The 17,699-nt window shown below is 43.7% G+C and overlaps 1 protein-coding gene across 1 annotated transcript in view; it reads right to left on the reverse strand.

Annotated features, from left to right (window-relative positions):
- The window catches only part of ACTR3 (actin related protein 3), a 431,810-nt gene that overhangs the window by 22,799 nt on the left and 391,312 nt on the right, over positions 1–17,699 (reverse strand). Inside the window, exon 11 of the mRNA XM_078682010.1 lies at positions 7,171–7,254. Coding sequence (XP_078538136.1) covers positions 7,171–7,254 — 84 coding nt within the window. The remainder of the gene's footprint in view (positions 1–7,170; positions 7,255–17,699) is intronic.

Below are 17,699 nucleotides of genomic sequence, written 5' to 3' on the forward strand. Positions count from 1 at the left end.
ATGCGTCTTATGACGCGCCGCGTTAGCGCACCCGGAAGTGCTCCTGGGCGCGGACCGAGGCGCGAAACGCAGCTCCCCGGAAGCGATCTGCGGCGCGTCGCGAAAGCGCGACGTATCGCGTTACCGCGTAATGCGTCTTATGACGTACCGCGTTAGCGCACCCGGAAGTGCTCCGGGGCGCGGACCAAGGCGCGAAGCGCAGCGACCCGGAAGCTATCCGGGGCGCGTTCCGCAGCGCGTAACATAAGCGTGAGAGGTCATGTGACTTGTTAATAACACTTTTCATTGGTTCATTTCACTTTTGGTTTCATAATGTTGTTAGGCTTGGTCATGTGACCTAAAAATAACACTTTTCATTGGTTTAGAACTATTTTTTTTTCTCAAATGATGAAAACCCCTCCTTTTTACCTCATTCTTACTTTCTATTTCCAGAGAGCAAGACCTATTTTTCACAATGGCTTCTGTAATAGCTGCAGCTGGTGCTTCTCAGCAACCACCACCACCACCACCACCAAAAGGACCACCACCAACACTGGACTTTGGTAGAGAGGAAGATAATGAGGACGAAGAGGAGGAGGAGGAGGAAGAGCAAGTAAGGCAGTTCCTGCCAGAAACACCAAGGCAGAGCCATATTAAAGAGCACTACATATGGCAATTCTTTAAAATTCCACCTGGACAAAAGAAGGTCAACGCACCCCAGGTGTCTTGTTTGATTTGCAAAATTATACTTTCTCGTGGCAACCCCAACAAGAAATACAGCTTTGGCAATCATACAATGATTCGCCACATGGAGCGATGGCATCCTAATAATCTTTCCCAAGCACAAGTAAGGGATCTTGCTGCCAACCCCCCAGATGTCATCCCCAGCACCAACAGGGGACAAAGCTCATTCGCCGGACCAGAAGGCCGAGAAATAATCCCCAATATTCAAGCTCCTTTTGCACACTACAAAATAGTTTGTATATATTGTGGAGGAACTATTGCTTATGGAGAGAAGAGTATTACTTTGATTAACCGAGCTGGAGAAAATCATAAATGCTACAAGATGAGAAAACAATGAATCCTTTTTATTTTTTTTTGCTCCTGTTGAGACATGTTCTAACCCTGCTTTTTTGTTATTTCCCCCTTACAAAACCCAAAAAAAACACAAAATAGTTTTCAAAAATCAAAAAAAAAATCAAAAAATTGTTCAGAAAATTCATTAAAATAAAGAAAAAAAAGAAAAAGAATAAAAAAACAGTTCTTTTCAGAACTACCTTCCATTTATAACAAAATTGCCAAAATGTTTATACCCTGTCTTTCTTTTCTCCTCATAGTACGCTCCTCCGACCGCTTCCCGGTACGCGTACCGGGCGCTACCCACGCAAAAAAAACAAAAATTTTGTTTTGTTTTTTTTGCCCCGCGGGGCCCTTTTAAAGCCTCCACATTAAACCTAGGGGGTCAGGGAGGATCTAGTATGCCCCCTTATGGTTATTTCCCCCTTTGTTTTGGCCTCCTCTTGTCTCTCAATCCTACCGAGAGACAAGATGGCGGCCGCTCCGGACTGTTTAGAATGTTGACAGACACCGGAGAGCCAATCAGCTTCGCTACGCGAAGTTCCGTTACGCGTAAGGTCCGCGAACCGGAGCGCTGCCCGGTCCGCTGTTACAGATATATATCTTTTTTTAAACGTTAATTTCTCAAAATCCACTGGAGCACATATATTGAGACCTACAAAAGGCACATCGGGCTACCAGTCCCTACAATTTTGCCAAGTTTCGTGCAAATCCATTCAGCCGTTCGGGCTAAAAGTGAGGCCAACCGCCCTATGGAAAACTCAATGTTAAAAACACGTTTTGGGACCCCCCTTTCTCGACCCCCCCTGGACAAACCCCCCCCAAATTTCCAGGGGCTGCTCAGAAACAAAATGTTCCATTTTCCAGAAAATTTCAGCCAATTCCGTCCACAAACGCCAAAGTTATTAGACATAGAATTTTCAAAAATCCCATAGAGAAAAAATCCTAACTATATATACCTACTGGCGACCGCCAGTAGGTAATATATATATATATATATATATATTCACTGAAAAAACCATAGGTTATAGACCATATATAGTTAGGAATTAGCATTTAAAAAACCTTATTTTACTCACACAAAACCATTGAAATTCCATATATAGTTAGTTGCACTAACTATATATCGCGCACCCGCAATCCACTGCTGATCATGTCACATATTACATCATTCATGACATGGTCAGTGACATCACTGATGACATCTCAAATGACATCACTGATGACATCACTGATGACAACATCCAGTGACTGTATTTTTCTGTAAAGTTAAAATATGTCTTGAGTGGATGTATAAGTGTCTGGATGAAGGATTTAGTAGGTGCATGACTGACTATGAGTGAGTGATTAAATGTGTCTCACTGAATGCATGGGTTAGTGACTAAACTGTCTTAATTTGTGCATCATTATGTCTGTTGTTCTGTAAACTGCTGCATGTGTTGATCATTAGCTATACGAGAGGCTATATGTGTTATTAATTGGTTGCCCAAGTATTTCTATGGGAGATTGAGTTTGTGTGGGGGTGGCTGTAAGGTGTGTGACTCTATGCATAGATGTGTGAGCAGTTTATTCACTAGGTGTATGAGTTCAAGAGTGCATGTGGAAACAGCTACATGGGCAGTTGACTGTGTGCATGAGTGTATTGATGAGTGAATGGATATCTCAATGCTACATGTCATAGTAAGTACATATGTAAAACACAGTACATGTGAGAGTTGGCATATATAAATAACTGTGCATGAGAGCCACTGAATGAGTGAGTGGTTGTATCGATCATTGTGAACTTGTATCAGGGATTGTATAAGAGAGTAAATATGTGTTAGTATATGTTTCAATAAGTAAGGTGTGTTTAACTGTATAGTTGAAGAAATGGAGGTGAGATTGTTTCTTTGCATGACTGACTGGGTGTGTGAGTAACTCCATGGATGAGTGGCAGTGTGTGACTGTCTGTTTACACTGAGTGTATCTAAGGTTATATTAGAGTCTGAAGAGGTTTATCGTATTAGCACAAGAATGATGTCAAATGAGATGTCATCAGTGATGTCATCAGTGATGTCATTTGAGATGTCATCAGTGATGTCATCAGTGATGTCACTGACCATGTCATGAATGATGTAATATGTGACATGATCAGCAGTGGATTGCGGGTGCGCGATATATAGTTAGTGCAACTAACTATATATGGAATTTCAATGGTTTTGTGTGAGTAAAATAAGGTTTTTTAAATGCTAATTTCTAACTATATATGGTCTATAACCTATGGTTTTTTCAGTGAATTTTCAAGGTTTTGTAAATGCTAATTCCTAACTATATATGGTCTATAACCTATGGTTTTTTCAGTGAATTTCAATGGTTTTTTAATAGCAAATATCATAAGCTGTCGAATGTCAAGTACGTGGTAAGTAAAAACATTTTCGTGTTTATGCACACTGATCTGCTTTGAATACTGCCCCCCACCCCTCATTTCTATTAGGAGTACTCTCTCTTTGCAGATAGTGAAGGGTAGTTAACGCAGCCCTTTGCCCCCTTTGTAATACGTCGTGCCTGCTTCTCTCTCCATTTGATTGATTGTTCTCTTTGGTTCATTCTCTATTTACAAACAAGCACAGAGTCGCAATACTCTGTTTAGTCTTTGCAGATAGCGAAAAATCGTGTAAAAAAACAAAAGGAATCGAGCAAAATCAGTAGGCCACTAATGGGATCTCTTTTTGACCTCGCTAAAATAGAAACATTAGGAACAACCTGTTGAAAATAGCAATGCGTATGTACATAAGCGGCTTTCATTTGTGTTCACAGTACCCCTTGTTGATTGTTTCAATCGAGCATTGAATTGTTCGAAGTTAATTCTCTTAAGGATCTTCTCTACCTGCAAACGAGGAAGAATAGGAATATTCTCTCTCCCTTTGCAGATAGTGAAGGGTAGGTAACGCAAGCCTTTAACACGTCGTACCTATTTCATTCCTCATTGATTGATTGATTGTCCGAACATTGACTGTTTGGGAATTAGTTCTTTTTGGAGGTATTCCCTGTTTGCATATAAACGTAGGAAAATCTTTGCAAGTAGTGAAAGGGTACGTAATGCGGACCTTTCTCCCCCGTTGTAATCTGTCATGCCTATCTACTCCCCACTGATTGATGCACCTTTTTCACCCGGACCATTTACTAGAGATACGTCATCTGGCCCGACCAGAGAGCACCCCTAGTGAAAAGGACATATGCAATAATAACGAAGTGATCACTGTATCCTGTTAACAGAAACTTTACCATGAAACAACCTGGAAAGAAAAAAATAGGAAAACGAAAATCAGTAGGCCACTGATGAACATGAACTTTTATTAAACAACAAACAAAGAAACGATAACATAACGTAATGATAAAACCTATTAATGTCCTAGAAACAAGAAAACGTTAAAGTATGCCAGTGGTGAGAGACCAGAAAAACAGTCCGAGAAACCAAATCACCCCTCGCTGTCCCAACTCATGCACTCTGAAAGTTCAAAGTTTTGAGGAGTGCTTGTAACATTGTCTGAAGCCTATTTGCAATTGCTTCATCTTCACTATTCTTAAAGTAAGTGGGGGCTGTTGTGATGCGGTGCCACCCTGAACCGCTTGACGGAGGCCCCCGAGGGACGGTGTCATGTCGCGGACTCGGAGGGGGCGCTTGGCTCCGGCCCCCTCCCCAAGTCGTGTTGCCCTGGTGTGGCCTGAGATCGCCCCCGACATAGGTGGCCGGCTCCCGGGGTCAAGCGGAACTTTTTTCCTTTTGGTGACTCTTCCATTCTTCACCTTGTCCCACAATCCGTTTCACCTAAAGACACGCTGTAGTGGGGCACCCCTTTTCCATTTCATTTGCCATTCAGCCCGCTTTTGCTACACTGTGCCTCTTCCGCTATTCAGCTGTTTACCGCCCGCTCTTTCGACTACAGCGTCTCGCTCACCATGTACTTGAGTTGCTCCCGCTCTTGCGGTGCAGCGATAGGCGGCTGCCACAGGACTCTCAAAATGGCGGCCATCTCTTCAGATTTGGGCGTGGTCCACTAAAATGGGCCTGCGACACCTTGGAACTCGGACGCTTGTCTGCTAGAGCTTGGGCTCCATTCTCGAAACCGTCCCCTCATCCTTGAAGATTCTACAAAAGTCTTGGGGGCCCCCGACTCCCGCAGGCTTCTGGTGGGGAGCGCCTAGCATGATTGCTCGTGGAATGGCCACGACGGAGCTACGAAATGGTGGTGCTCTCATGCTAACGCCAGCTTCAGTCTGAAACATCCAGAAACACTGTAGACTACCAATTCGATCAGTTCCGGTAGCGCTCCAACGTGACCCGGTAGAGAAGAACTTGCCCTCCCCTCTTTGACTGATGGTTCTTGTTGCCTGTCCCTTCTGTTGTCATTTAACAGAACTATTTAGCCTGCTGAAAGGGGTTGTGTGCCGTCCGCTGGTTGGTGGAGACATTTTCACTATATTCTGGACCTGCGTTGTCGCGTAATGCGTCATATGACGCGCCGCGTTAGAAAGTTTAATAAATTATTAAACACAATAAACAATCCTTAAAAAATAAAAAAAAAATAAAAATAATCAACAAAACCAACAATCAATTAACAACAGTATTTGAAAAGTCTATCATTCATTTTTCATTGCAGTACGCTGCCCAGAAAGCTTCCCGGTTCCCGGACCGGGCGCTACCCACGCAAAAAAACAAAAAAAAAATTATTTTTTTTTGCCCCGCGGGGCCGTTTTAAAGCCTCCACATTAAACCTAGGGGGTCAGGGAGGATCTACTATGCCCCCTTATGGTTATTTGCCCCTTTGTTTTGGCCTCCTCTTGTCTCTCGATCCTACCGAGAGACAAGATGGCGGCAGCTACGGACTTTTTGGAATGTTGACAGACGCCAGAGAACCAATCAGCTTCGCTTCACAAAGCTCCGTTGCGCGAAAAGTACGCGTCCTGGAGCGCTGCCCGGTCCGCTGTTACAGATATATATCTTTTTTTAAACGTTAATTTCTCAAAATCCACTGGAGCACATATATTGAGACCTACAAAAGGCACATCGGGCTACCAGTCCCTACAATTTTGCCAAGTTTCGTGCAAATCCATTCAGCCGTTCGGGCTAAAAGTGAGGCCAACCGCCCTATGGAAATTAACATGGGAAAAACGCGTTTTGGGACCCCCCTTTTTTCTCGGCCCCCCCTTGACGAACCCCCCCAAAATTTTCAGGGGCTGCTCAGAAACAAAATGTGCCATTTTCCTGAAAATTTCAGCCAATTCCGTCCACAAACGCCAAAGTTATTAGACATAGAATTTTCAAAAAACCCATAGGGAAAAAATCCTAACTATATATACCTACTGGCGACCGCCAGTAGGTAATATATATATATATATATATATATATATATATATATATACACACATACACACACACATATATGTACATACATACACACACTGCATAATTGGGGGATTTTATTATAAAACATGCGTCGGTATAAAATCCTAGGTTTCACAAAGAACCACGAAATATGGGTTTCTTTGTCACAGTGACAGTCTGAAACTACTCTACAGATCTTTACTATTGTCAGGACAACTCAGGTTATGAGAAAAGGTTAACTAAATTATGCAACAAATAATGTAGCACTTTTTGTAAATCCTATTTTCATCCATTTGAGCTAGAAACATTCATTATCAAATTATCAAATTATGTTGCAAATGTCAAACCCATGACTATGTGGTAGACCTACAGCCATAGATCAAATAATTTCACAGACCCCCCCCCCCCCCCCCAACTATTGCCCATTGCTTTATCACTCCTTTAGTCACAAAAGTTAAACTTAAACTAAAATGAATTACAGTCAGTGCCTCTTGTCGGCTGCACTTCGAAGAAAACATCTTATTCAAGTTAACTCACCTAAAATAAACATGTAATATGGTTGTATATTTAAATGCCTATATTCTGATGCCATTTACAAACCAATCGGCCTTTAGCCTCAGGGTTTATGATGTGGGCCATATTACATGGTTGACAGTTATTTGGGATACATGATATTATTAAGCAACCAGTGTTTAATTAGCCTATTAATTTTGTGCGTTCCAGGAGGTAACAGATCAGCGTAAACTTACGGTGGAAGCCAGCATTGATCCGCCAAACCAGACTGCATATCTCTGCATATGGTGTGTAATTACTTGCACATCAATAGGTTTAGGCTGAAAAATATGAATGACAGCTTACAAAAACAAATTACAAAACACAAGAGTTTAAACTGTTATACAACAATTGGTTCTCAAAGCATTTTTTTCGACCAAAGCATCCACTTTAAAAACCGATATGAAAATTAGTCACGATGAAGTTAAATGATGAATATATTTGACTAATTATCCCCTGAAGTGCTTCTCTATACAATTAAAAAATGTCGTCCCACACTTCCGTTTCTTGTGGTTTCTGAAAAGTTGATGTTCTGCTTCTTTTTCTATTTCTGTATCTTTCTAAAAGTCATAATATTTAACCAGTCACACTGAATCAGAGATATCTAGTTTGTACTTTTTCAAATGCACCTCTAAATCTAGAGACCCTTTCAACCAACACATGCAGCTTCGTCCTTCACACAACATACAGAAGCAATAGCAACAGTCAGAGGCAGTGAATTTGTAGACAGAACAATTTAATGTCGGTTATTGGGTGTGAGTGGAATGGTCAGTTTCATTTTTTGTCACAAAATGTCTGAGTCTCGCATGCATTCCTCTACAGTCTTATGACAACACTGGACATGCTCTTTGTGGCCATGTCCATGTCCAAAGAACTGAAGCTATTCAAGTACTGCCACCTTCCTACTGATCAGAAGCAAAACAAGTATCCCTGCGATCTATATCTGGAAGGACTGCAATCACTTTCACCCAGCGAAGTGCCAAACAACTTGTTATTTTGGTGCAATCATATGTCAGAGTTGCTCAAGATAATGTAATTTTCTGTATGGGCCATGCACAACTATGATCAATTAACCACCTCCAGGAAGCAAATGTCACAAATAATGATGCCGTTTTCGCACCATTTAAGTTATGTTACAATAATCGCCCAGTGTGTGGGATCCCTCAAAACACTTTACACCATTTACTTATTTTCAAATCCATTGTAAAGAAAACCAGCATAACCAGTGCTGGAGAGCACCTTCCAAAACCTCAAAGATATTTTTCTCAGAATTAAGACTATTCCAAAAGAAAAACCCTCTTACACAACTACACAGCAGCACCGTAACAAACTGATGCCTGGCCTTTCCATGAAGAAGAAAAAAGGAAGGCCTAATAGACTTAGTAATAGAAGAGTTAAAACAAATACCACTGTGCTGTAAAGAGATAGAGACTTCAAATCGCATGGTGCTCTGTTCTGGCAGGTGCCTCAGTCAGTATTTTTGACAGAAAAGTAAAATAGATTGTTAACTAAACCTGTTGACCGATTTCCCTCATGGCCTAGCCAACAGCTAGGGAAGAGGGTGGGCTTTTTGATAAACAAGAATTTCTACAACACAGTACAATTAATACAAGTGGAGTACCCATTTCGTATGCATCGCTCCCTAGTGTCAATCAAAAAGTCTTGAAAATGTATGAACAGATTTACAAATGGCTGCCTAACCATCCTCCCCTAATGAAGTAGTTTGCAACCCCATGTAGTCACTGCTTTTTGACCGGTTGAACAAGGCACAGGCTTTAAAGGGAGACCCTTATTAGACAACGATTTACGAAGAGAACATTTCATTGACAACTTGACTGCTTCAAGATAGCGAAGCTTGTACAAACTAGAGCTATGTTAACAAAAACCTTATTCGACTCCCCAATTAATTTAATTCTTACTAGAACAAAAAGTATAAAACTAACATCTGACGAGGTCAGCAAGCCTTACTTCACAACAAGTACTCAATGTATCTATGACCAGAGTTCACTAACCAACCAAGAGTAACCCTGTATGGGATGGGATGGGAAAGGTCTTATTCAGAATGATGAGCTGATCTCCACTAGAGAGTGGGGAAGGACAGGTATCCTTGTTTTAATTACCCTCACACACCCTAGTGGGGTCATGCTTCATCATAGGGTCACCCTGACGCCTAAAAGTCAGGGTGGGCTCAACTAAATAACAGGGAGCTCTTGAATAAATGCGGCCAGGGGGAGTTAACGATTACAAACCCGCCGCCAGACTCCAGTATCCCTTTAATCGTGGATCTGACGGGGATATTTAAACAAAGGTTATGGGGGTCAGACAGGCTATTTATGGTCCTACGACCCTAGTGTCAACATGTTTCAGTCCTGATTGGCCATATTGGTCCAGGACTTTCTTCAGGGCAGAGATTGGATTCCTCTCGACCCTTCCAGCACAGTGAGTTTGGTCCCTATGTATGTCATAGTGTGAGAAAGTGGGTCTATATATACTGGACTATAATGAAGTAGAGTCTACAAACCCCAAAGGTATAACAGAGGTTAAAGTCAGGACTGACCTTACTCTCAAAAGTGGTAGCTTGGTCGAGCAGTAAGGCAGTACCAGAGGGCAGTGCAAAGCATTTGTTGTACACACTCAGTCAGCAAAGGATTTCAAACACTCAAAGACTGAACTCCAGGCCAATTGTTTTTATACCAAAAGGTATAGTTTTATTTTTAGAACCGACAGGCATAAAAATGTACTTTGCTAGATATGAGAACCCTCATGTAATTACTTTGCAAGGAAGCAATAAAGTTTGTGAACACAACAGGTACAGGGGTTGCTGAAGGCAACTCAAGTCTAGGCACACTTTAGCATTGAGTTCAATGGATTGTCATCATAAGAGTACAGTTGATTACAGTACAGATTACTTTAGTAGTTCCAGGTCTAGCTCCTAGATTCAGTCCTGGGGTCTAAGCTGAAACCAGATTAGCAAAAACGTTTTACTTACTGTAGTGAATTTTCATGAATATAAAGCGGTTTTAAAAGTTCACACTTATAAACTTTTCAATGAAATCAAGCAATGGTATTCAATGGGAACTTCAAACAGGTAGGTAATTGCGTTTCAGTATTACGTATGATTTTTAAAGAAGGTTTCAAGTTTTCAAAAGTAGACACTTAGAAGAAATTTCATAGAAAAGCAGACAATGGGTTCCTATGGAGAAAATACAGATTACTAGTAAACCTGGTAAGGATCACTTTTGCGGTTCAATACTGGGCTGCAAGGTACAGTACTGGCTTCTCCCCTGCTCACAGGTGAGTACTTTGGAATTCGGCTGATTTTATATGAATATTTTCAGTTTCCAAAACTTCACACTTCAAATTTGAGTCAAAACTGGTCCATGTTATCCAATAGCAGGTAAGTGAGTTCCGGTTTCCAGGTTAGTACTTGGCTGGTGAAGTTAAGGTTCTGGGCATAGACTCCGAGGTCCCCCAGGGTCAGGTAAGTACAGTTGGTTCAGCCCCAGCAGTTAGGCCCAATGATATCCAATGAGGGAAAGGGGACCTTCGGTTGGTGGCTGCTGGCTAGCAGGCCACGCGGCTGTAGGAGCTGGGCTCCTGGTCACTTGCTCAGGGCAAGGGGGGGGGTGTAGGATAGGACAAGGGTGGCACAGCCAGCGGCACTCTGGCGGCTGGGTGCAGGGTGCTCTTGAGCCGTCGGGCGCTCAATGTTATCCAATGGGAAAAGTCAAAAAGGAACGAAGGCTTGGGGACGGAGACTCTCCAGGGGCGACCAGCACTTAGAGAGGTACGTTGGGATCTTGGAGCACAGGTAGGTACCCCAAAGGGAGGCACAGGGAGCTGTAAGGCGCCGGGTGCAGGGGTGTCTTTGGGTGTCGGAAAAGCTTACCCTCAGCTGGTCGCTGTGGCCCCGAGTCGGCAGGCGTTGTCTGGTTCGTCGAGGAGGGTCTTTGGGCACTTGAATTCGGGTCCCAGTCGCCGGGGGGTTGTCCTCGTGGTCTTGGTTCGGTTGGGCACGGCCTCGGCGGGTGCAGAGTGGGCTGGTCCGGAGCTTCCTGGCTGGCACCAGGGGGGTTGTTGCAGCAGAGCCTCTGCTGATGGGAGTCCCAGTCTTTAGGAGGGTCAAGGCAGGCAGATCCTCTGGGTGTCCCAAGGTTGCTGTCTGCAGGAGTCGCCGGGAAGTTAGGCAGGAGCAGGTTCCAGGATCGACAGGCCAGTAGGGCTGGGGCCATGTCAGTTGTTTTCGTCCTATTCGCAGCTACACGGCGGGTCTTCTTCCTCTTGATCTTTTTTCTTTTGGGATCTGAGGAAGGAAGGTTCAGGGAGCCCCTAAATACTGAATTTAGGGGAGTTACAGGTAAGGCAAGGACAGGGACCAATGGGTCTCTGTCCTGGGGTGAGTACACCCCCTAGCCTGCTCCTCTCCTGTGGGAGGGGGGCAGGAGCCTAGCTGGGATTGGGCAGGGCTACCCATCTACAAGATGGCCGGAGCCCGGGGTTGTGCTTCACCTAGTCTCCCCCACCTGAGGGGTGGGGTTGGCACAGGCTGGCACCCCCCCTTCCCGATGTAGTTTTTCCCACCAGAGGGGGGGTTAGAATTGGTGGGGGCCAGTTGCTGGGTACAGCAAATGGTCTGGAGAAGCTCACAGAGGCGGCATGCCTTTGAAGCTTCCCCCTGCCCATCCTGGGGGAGGAGACCAAGCACCTCGCCCAGGATGCGCATTGTTGCAGGCCCAGGAGAGTGGGGGCTCTCCACCCAGGGGTCCAGCAACATGTCTGCTGTGTGGCAGCCTCTGCAGCCACTCAGCCCAGACGTGGATTGTAGGTTAGGGTTTCATAGGGCATCTCTATGATGCCCTCTGGTGCATTTCACATTAAATCTCACACTGGCATCAGTGCGGGTTTAATGTGCCGAGAAGTTTGGTACCAAACTTGTCAGTCTTCAGTGCAGCCATTATGGTGCTGTGGAGTTCGTAATGACAACCTCTCAGCACCATATACTCTTAATGGCATCACTGCACTTACAGTGCCCAGGAATGGCCCTGGGTACTGTAGGGGCACAGGGCTCATGCACCTGTGCCCACACCTCTGGCATAGGGCACCCAGCTAGAGGGGTGACTGAAGTATGCCAGGGCAGTGGGTTCTGTGGGCATGGCACACAGGGATGTGTGCCATGTCGACTCTCGGTTTAGTTCTGTACTTAGGCACTCAGCCTGCAAAGGCAGTGTGTGGGTGCCAGGGTACAGGGCCCCTGAGTGTGGCACAATAAGTGCTGCAGCCCTGCGGGGTCTTCTCTGGTCCCCTTGCCCTGGGTACCTAGGGTACCATTTACTAGGGGCTGACAGGTGGCCAGAGATGCCAATTGGGTTTTTAGTTTCAGCACAGTTTTAGGGAAGTAACAGGCCCTGGGTACCTGGTTGGCAGGAACCCAGGGCACCCTCAGTCAAAGCACATCAGCAGTTCAGAAACGAGTGGGGGCATACCAATGCAAGAAAGATGGCACTTTCTCACACATAGTACATTAGAGTTCAGTAAGCCTTCAGGTGGAGTAGGTGGTTTACTAATAAGACTGGTGAAGTTTAATTAAAGTAGGAATCTGAAGCCACCTTAGGTAAAAATAAAAGGTGAGGTCTTATTACTATTCTATTGCAATGAAAAACGATGTAGATTTCGACAGCAAAGAAAGCTTGCAGAAGCGATCAGGAAAGCAGTCTTCCAGGTTAGATGCTGCAATGAAGCAATAAAGCTTTGAGGATGGCTTGAAAGAGATGACCCATTAAACTGGAGAACACTTTTTGAGCTTCCGTGGTGGGAGAGGAGTCATTACTGGAGGACAAGCTATGTTTAAGTCTTCAAGAAAGTCTTTAACTACTGAAAGTTTAAAGTAAGGCTGATGCAAGATTCTTCTGTATGCTGTTATAATCGCCAAATGGACATTAATTGATGAAAATTGCACCTTAAACTTAGCCAAATGTATCAAGTATGTCACGATCACTTTGTCAAGATTGTTTCAAATTTATTTTATTTGCACGAAAACCAAAACCTCCATTTTGAGAGCATAACATCTGTTGCACTTCTAGGAGAATTTCACAAAATGTCCATGCATGACTGAGGCAAATTTAGGTGTCCCTATGATCTGATTTCAGGAACCATGCTGACCAATACAACAAAGTCAGGTATGGATGAAACAATTGATCTTGCAACCTGGTTAGTAGGTTCAGTGTGCATGGCATTCTCTTGTGTGGTATTGCTGAATTTTGTCACAAACAAACAAGAAGGCGCTCGCTACCAATAGCCTCTGTTGTCATGAATATTCTTCACTCATGCATCCAGGGAACCATTAGTTTTTTTTAATAACCCTCATGCACCAACCTAGTTGGTTGGCATGCTTCATCATTGGGTTCCAACCCAAGATGCTTAGCACATCCCGGGTGTGCTGCGACGCATGATTACAGTGGAGTTGGACTTGGCTTTATAAGGTTGTAAATATGTGAGTTGTTTTAAAACTGCCTCAAGGTTATGCATTCCAATCGAAAATTGGTATTAATGGATACCAAGGGTAGGAAAGTAAAAGAAAATGATGTAAAGTGAGAGAATAGTGGTCTCAAATCAAAGCGTATGGTCTCCATGTTTGTCAATTAGGTGTGCTATGAAGTCACGGTGACTTTCTTCAGGACCAGGTGCACTAAGGCCTACAGCAAAAGTATGGTTAATCGTAACTTACAGTTATCACCAACCTCTTACTGAAATCTGAAGTGGATAAAATGTGAGAATATTAAACAGGCCAACAACGGTAGCTCAATGAGATCCGAAAACATGCGTAGCCCACAATCATGCCTGTATCATGTAGTGGTGCTAGGGTGTCAAAACACAGTAAACTCTACTGTGTTAAAGATTTTTATTCTCACAACTTAGTGAGTGCCAAGTCTCCTGCTGTATAATGCTTTTACAAACCTAAAAGCGTGTACGAGGAACAATACCAGATGTAAACCATGCTAGTCCGTCAACAATCTTTCTTATGCCAGATGTGTGGTGCATTGGTGAGAAAAGTAGAAATAAAATGGAAGGGCACATACAGTGCAATCCCCCGTTTGGCGTTCAAGCTTAAATTCTTAAAATTAGGGGTATATGAAATGTAATGTGCCCATCACTCAGAGCTGTGAATGATAGTACATTGACCTTAAAATAACACAATGTCACATGGACTTCAGATGACATGGATACGCCTGGGTGGGAGGGGCCTGCGGTCACTGTGGAAATATATCATCACTGATATTCTAAGAAAGTCATCCTTACGCAACTGCTCTGAATGAGAATCTGATTCAGTATCTCGTGTATACAGATGAGGCTCCCCCACTTCGTCGAGGCAAGTCTCCCGTGCTTTTGCCTAATATCAACCGTAGGACGATCCCAATGTTTTCAGGGCGACTGTTGAGTCAAATTAAAGTTGAGAAGCCTACAGGGATCCTACCGTTCCACGTTCCTGCATCCGCTTCATGCGTGCGGCACACAGAGGAGGAGTTACACCCTTCCATGTGGACTGAATACATCTTAGCAGTAAAATGCTGCTCCGAGAAAGCAGCATGAAATCAACTGCCCAGGCCGATACATGTTGCTTGAAATGGGATTATATAGGGTTTATGTTTCGGCGGATAGGTTATCCGTCACCCTTGTGACGGAGTAACCAGTCTGTCGAGATCTAATCAGGCCCCAAAGACACTTATCTTGTCTTCACTAAAAGACATAAAACTTACTTCTCTCTAAAAGTGTCGTCCTTTGCATTTCTATTGGCTGTTTAAGCACCAAGAGTCCTTCAGATGTATGCTGTGATATATAAATACAAATCAACATAATGACTTCTGCAACAGGTCAGAAACGACCACTGTTGTCAAGACCACTCTGGGATAACCAGAGTCAGTGTAACATGGGAGGACGAAACTTCAAAAGGCAAGAAAAGTGTAATTTTCTTGGCCAGGCGATCAAAAGGGCACAGTGCTTTGAAACGGATTCAGATTCCAAGAGGCAAAGTTTGGGTAACAGGCATGCTGACCAAACAGGCCAGTATCTTCAGAGCTCCACTTGGAGAAGGCTTCTTGAAGCTCTTTGTCATCTCGTAACTGTGCATCAACGTCCTAGTAGAACCTTGTGAGAAAATCAACTTTGATTATGGACGCCTGGGAGATTAATTGCTTTTATCATCCGGCTTCTGTCCACAACCAAATTACCTGGGTTTCCAATGACCGTGGTCTGGCTCTGGTTCTAGCCAGTCTAAGGTTGTGAATTTGGCTGTTTTGGCATGTTCCCACCAGAATTTAATTGATTGCGAAAGTTGGAATAGAAGAAAAATGGTAGATGAACCATCTTGAGCTTTAGAAAGTTGATGTGGCAATAGCTGTAAATCAGTAAGCATAGGCCTTGGACAGATGGCCTAGCTGCACTCCCCAGCCTAACAGAGAGGCTTCTGTTGAAAACTTCTTGGAAGGCAAGCTTTGCTGAAATGGAACATCCAGCAGAAGATTGCTCCATTTACACCACAATTCGAGAGCGAGATGCTCATTCTTGACAGTTGTGATTTCTGGTTTCAATGGTTGACTTTCCGCGACAATTGTTCTTTGAAACATTGGTGCACAGGTCTCATACGAGAGCTTGCATTTGGGACAGTAGCTTTGGAGGCCATTAATAAAAGAACTGATGAAATCTGGTGTGCTGCTCAATTGGTTGTTTAATGAAATTCATCAATTTCACTGAAATAACAACTGAACTTCAAAGGAAACACTTTAACTTGGATAGGTTTGGAGTGGCTCCTAGGTATGTTAGTGTCCAAACTGGTGCCAAGGCTGAATTTTGAAAGTGTATCCGTAGACCTAGTTAATGTAAATGAACAGTGTTGTGATCAGATTCTCATGTTTACACAATTGCTTGCTTTGTTCAGCCAGCCCCCTGGAATATGAAGCTCCTTTTAGGACACAGGTGGGCTGTTACTTATGCCATACAGTTGAACCATGTCAAAGATGCATACACAAGTCCCTAAAGTAGGAAAGCATACTGGTAATGATTTTTTCCTACCAAGCAATGAAGAAACATCTCAAGTTTCCTTGCTGCAAACATGTGGAAGTACACATCCTGTAAGTACATAAAGTATATTGAGTCTCCTTTCCTGAGTAAACCGGATATTTGATTAAGTGCTAAAAAAAAAGTAATCTTTCCCATTTTAACTTTTTGTTGGTAAGATGAAGATGTAAAATGGATCTAAAGTCTGTCCTGGGCCCTTTCTTGGTCATGAAGAAGTAACCTGAATAGAAGCCCCTTCGATGATGTGGGACCAGTTATATTGTTCCTTTCTTTAGAAGCGAGTAAGTTTCTTTGGAAAGGACAGCTATGCAGTGTTTTGAGGTTGATATGGTGGAAAGGAAGGAGGTGAGGCTTTGAAACGAATAAAGTATTCAGAATGAACAGCTACTAGCACCAACCCGACAATCTAATATTTGACAACACTTCCAGATGTTAAGTAATATAGCCTATAAGTGAAGAGGAGGGGACAACACTGTCTCCGCCCTAAATTTGACAATAGACATCTAGATGAATTTGCTGCCTTATGCTAACAGGAAGATTGTGTTTGGAGCATTGTCTTGGAGGGCTTTTGTACCTGTGATTTTGCTGTGGTGAGATTGGTATGACCAGCAAGGGACTGAACTCTGCCCATGGTATCGGTAGTCTTACGATGGTAACATTTTCTGAAGAATTTCTTGTGTTGCGCAACACCCACCGCTTTGAGGGTCCCTGCCTTTTCTTTCATGTGGAGGAGCTCTTCCTCTGTGTGCTGCCCAAGGTCATCAGACAAAAGCAAATTTACTATTTTCAACTGGACATCAGACTTCAGAGATGTGAGACAAAGCTGTGAGGATATCAGCAGAATGCCATGCCCACATTTGTGACTTGGATGGGCAATAACTAGAAGTGCTGTAGGACTTGCAGCTTTGAATGCTGTGAGGAAATATTACAGCTTATCTTTTCTTCAGCATCATCTCTCTTGCTTTTCCTGACTGAAGGAGCTGAGATCGCTGATCGTGTCTTTCGAACCGCAGCTATAATAACCAAATCTACCATTTTCAAGGATACAGGAAGACTGGAAATTGCTCAGGCAGCTTGTACATCCTTAATAGTTGAGGGATGGATGTTTTCGCCATCACTGGAGTGAAGAACTTTTCTTCCTTCATTTTCAACAGACCTAGCACCAAAGGAAGTAGAGCATTAGGAGCTGCTCTGGATTGAATTGTCGCGACAATGATGGATATTGAGGAGTATGGAACCTCCAAAGGGATGTCAGTTTGGATGTTTCTCTAGGAATTACTTCTCGGCAGGTAATGTCATCCACCAGTGAGACTTTAGATGCAGGAGTGCAAGAGAAACTAGAATCAACTAGAATCCCAACCATTGCGAGTGGAGAAGGAGGGGGCAGTCACAGCAATCCAACTGGCCTATGCCATTTGAGCAGGTGATGGAGACCTATTTCTAAGAGACACTGACGTTTGCTGAAGACCATAATGTGAGGGTGACCCCGCCCCCATCGTCACCCGTGTGAATCCCCCCCCAAAGACGTAACGTGGATTCCCTACCGGTATGAGAATGAGGAGGAAACCATTACCGGATCACCATTGCGAATACGAGACTCTTCCCTCCTCCCACAGCCTTCTGGAAATGACCCAGATGTAGCTCGTTCCTTGGG

The sequence above is a fragment of the Lissotriton helveticus genome, chromosome 3_1, assembly GCF_964261635.1.
Source record: "Lissotriton helveticus chromosome 3_1, aLisHel1.1, whole genome shotgun sequence".
In the NCBI taxonomy this organism is placed as follows: Eukaryota; Metazoa; Chordata; class Amphibia; order Caudata; family Salamandridae; genus Lissotriton; species Lissotriton helveticus.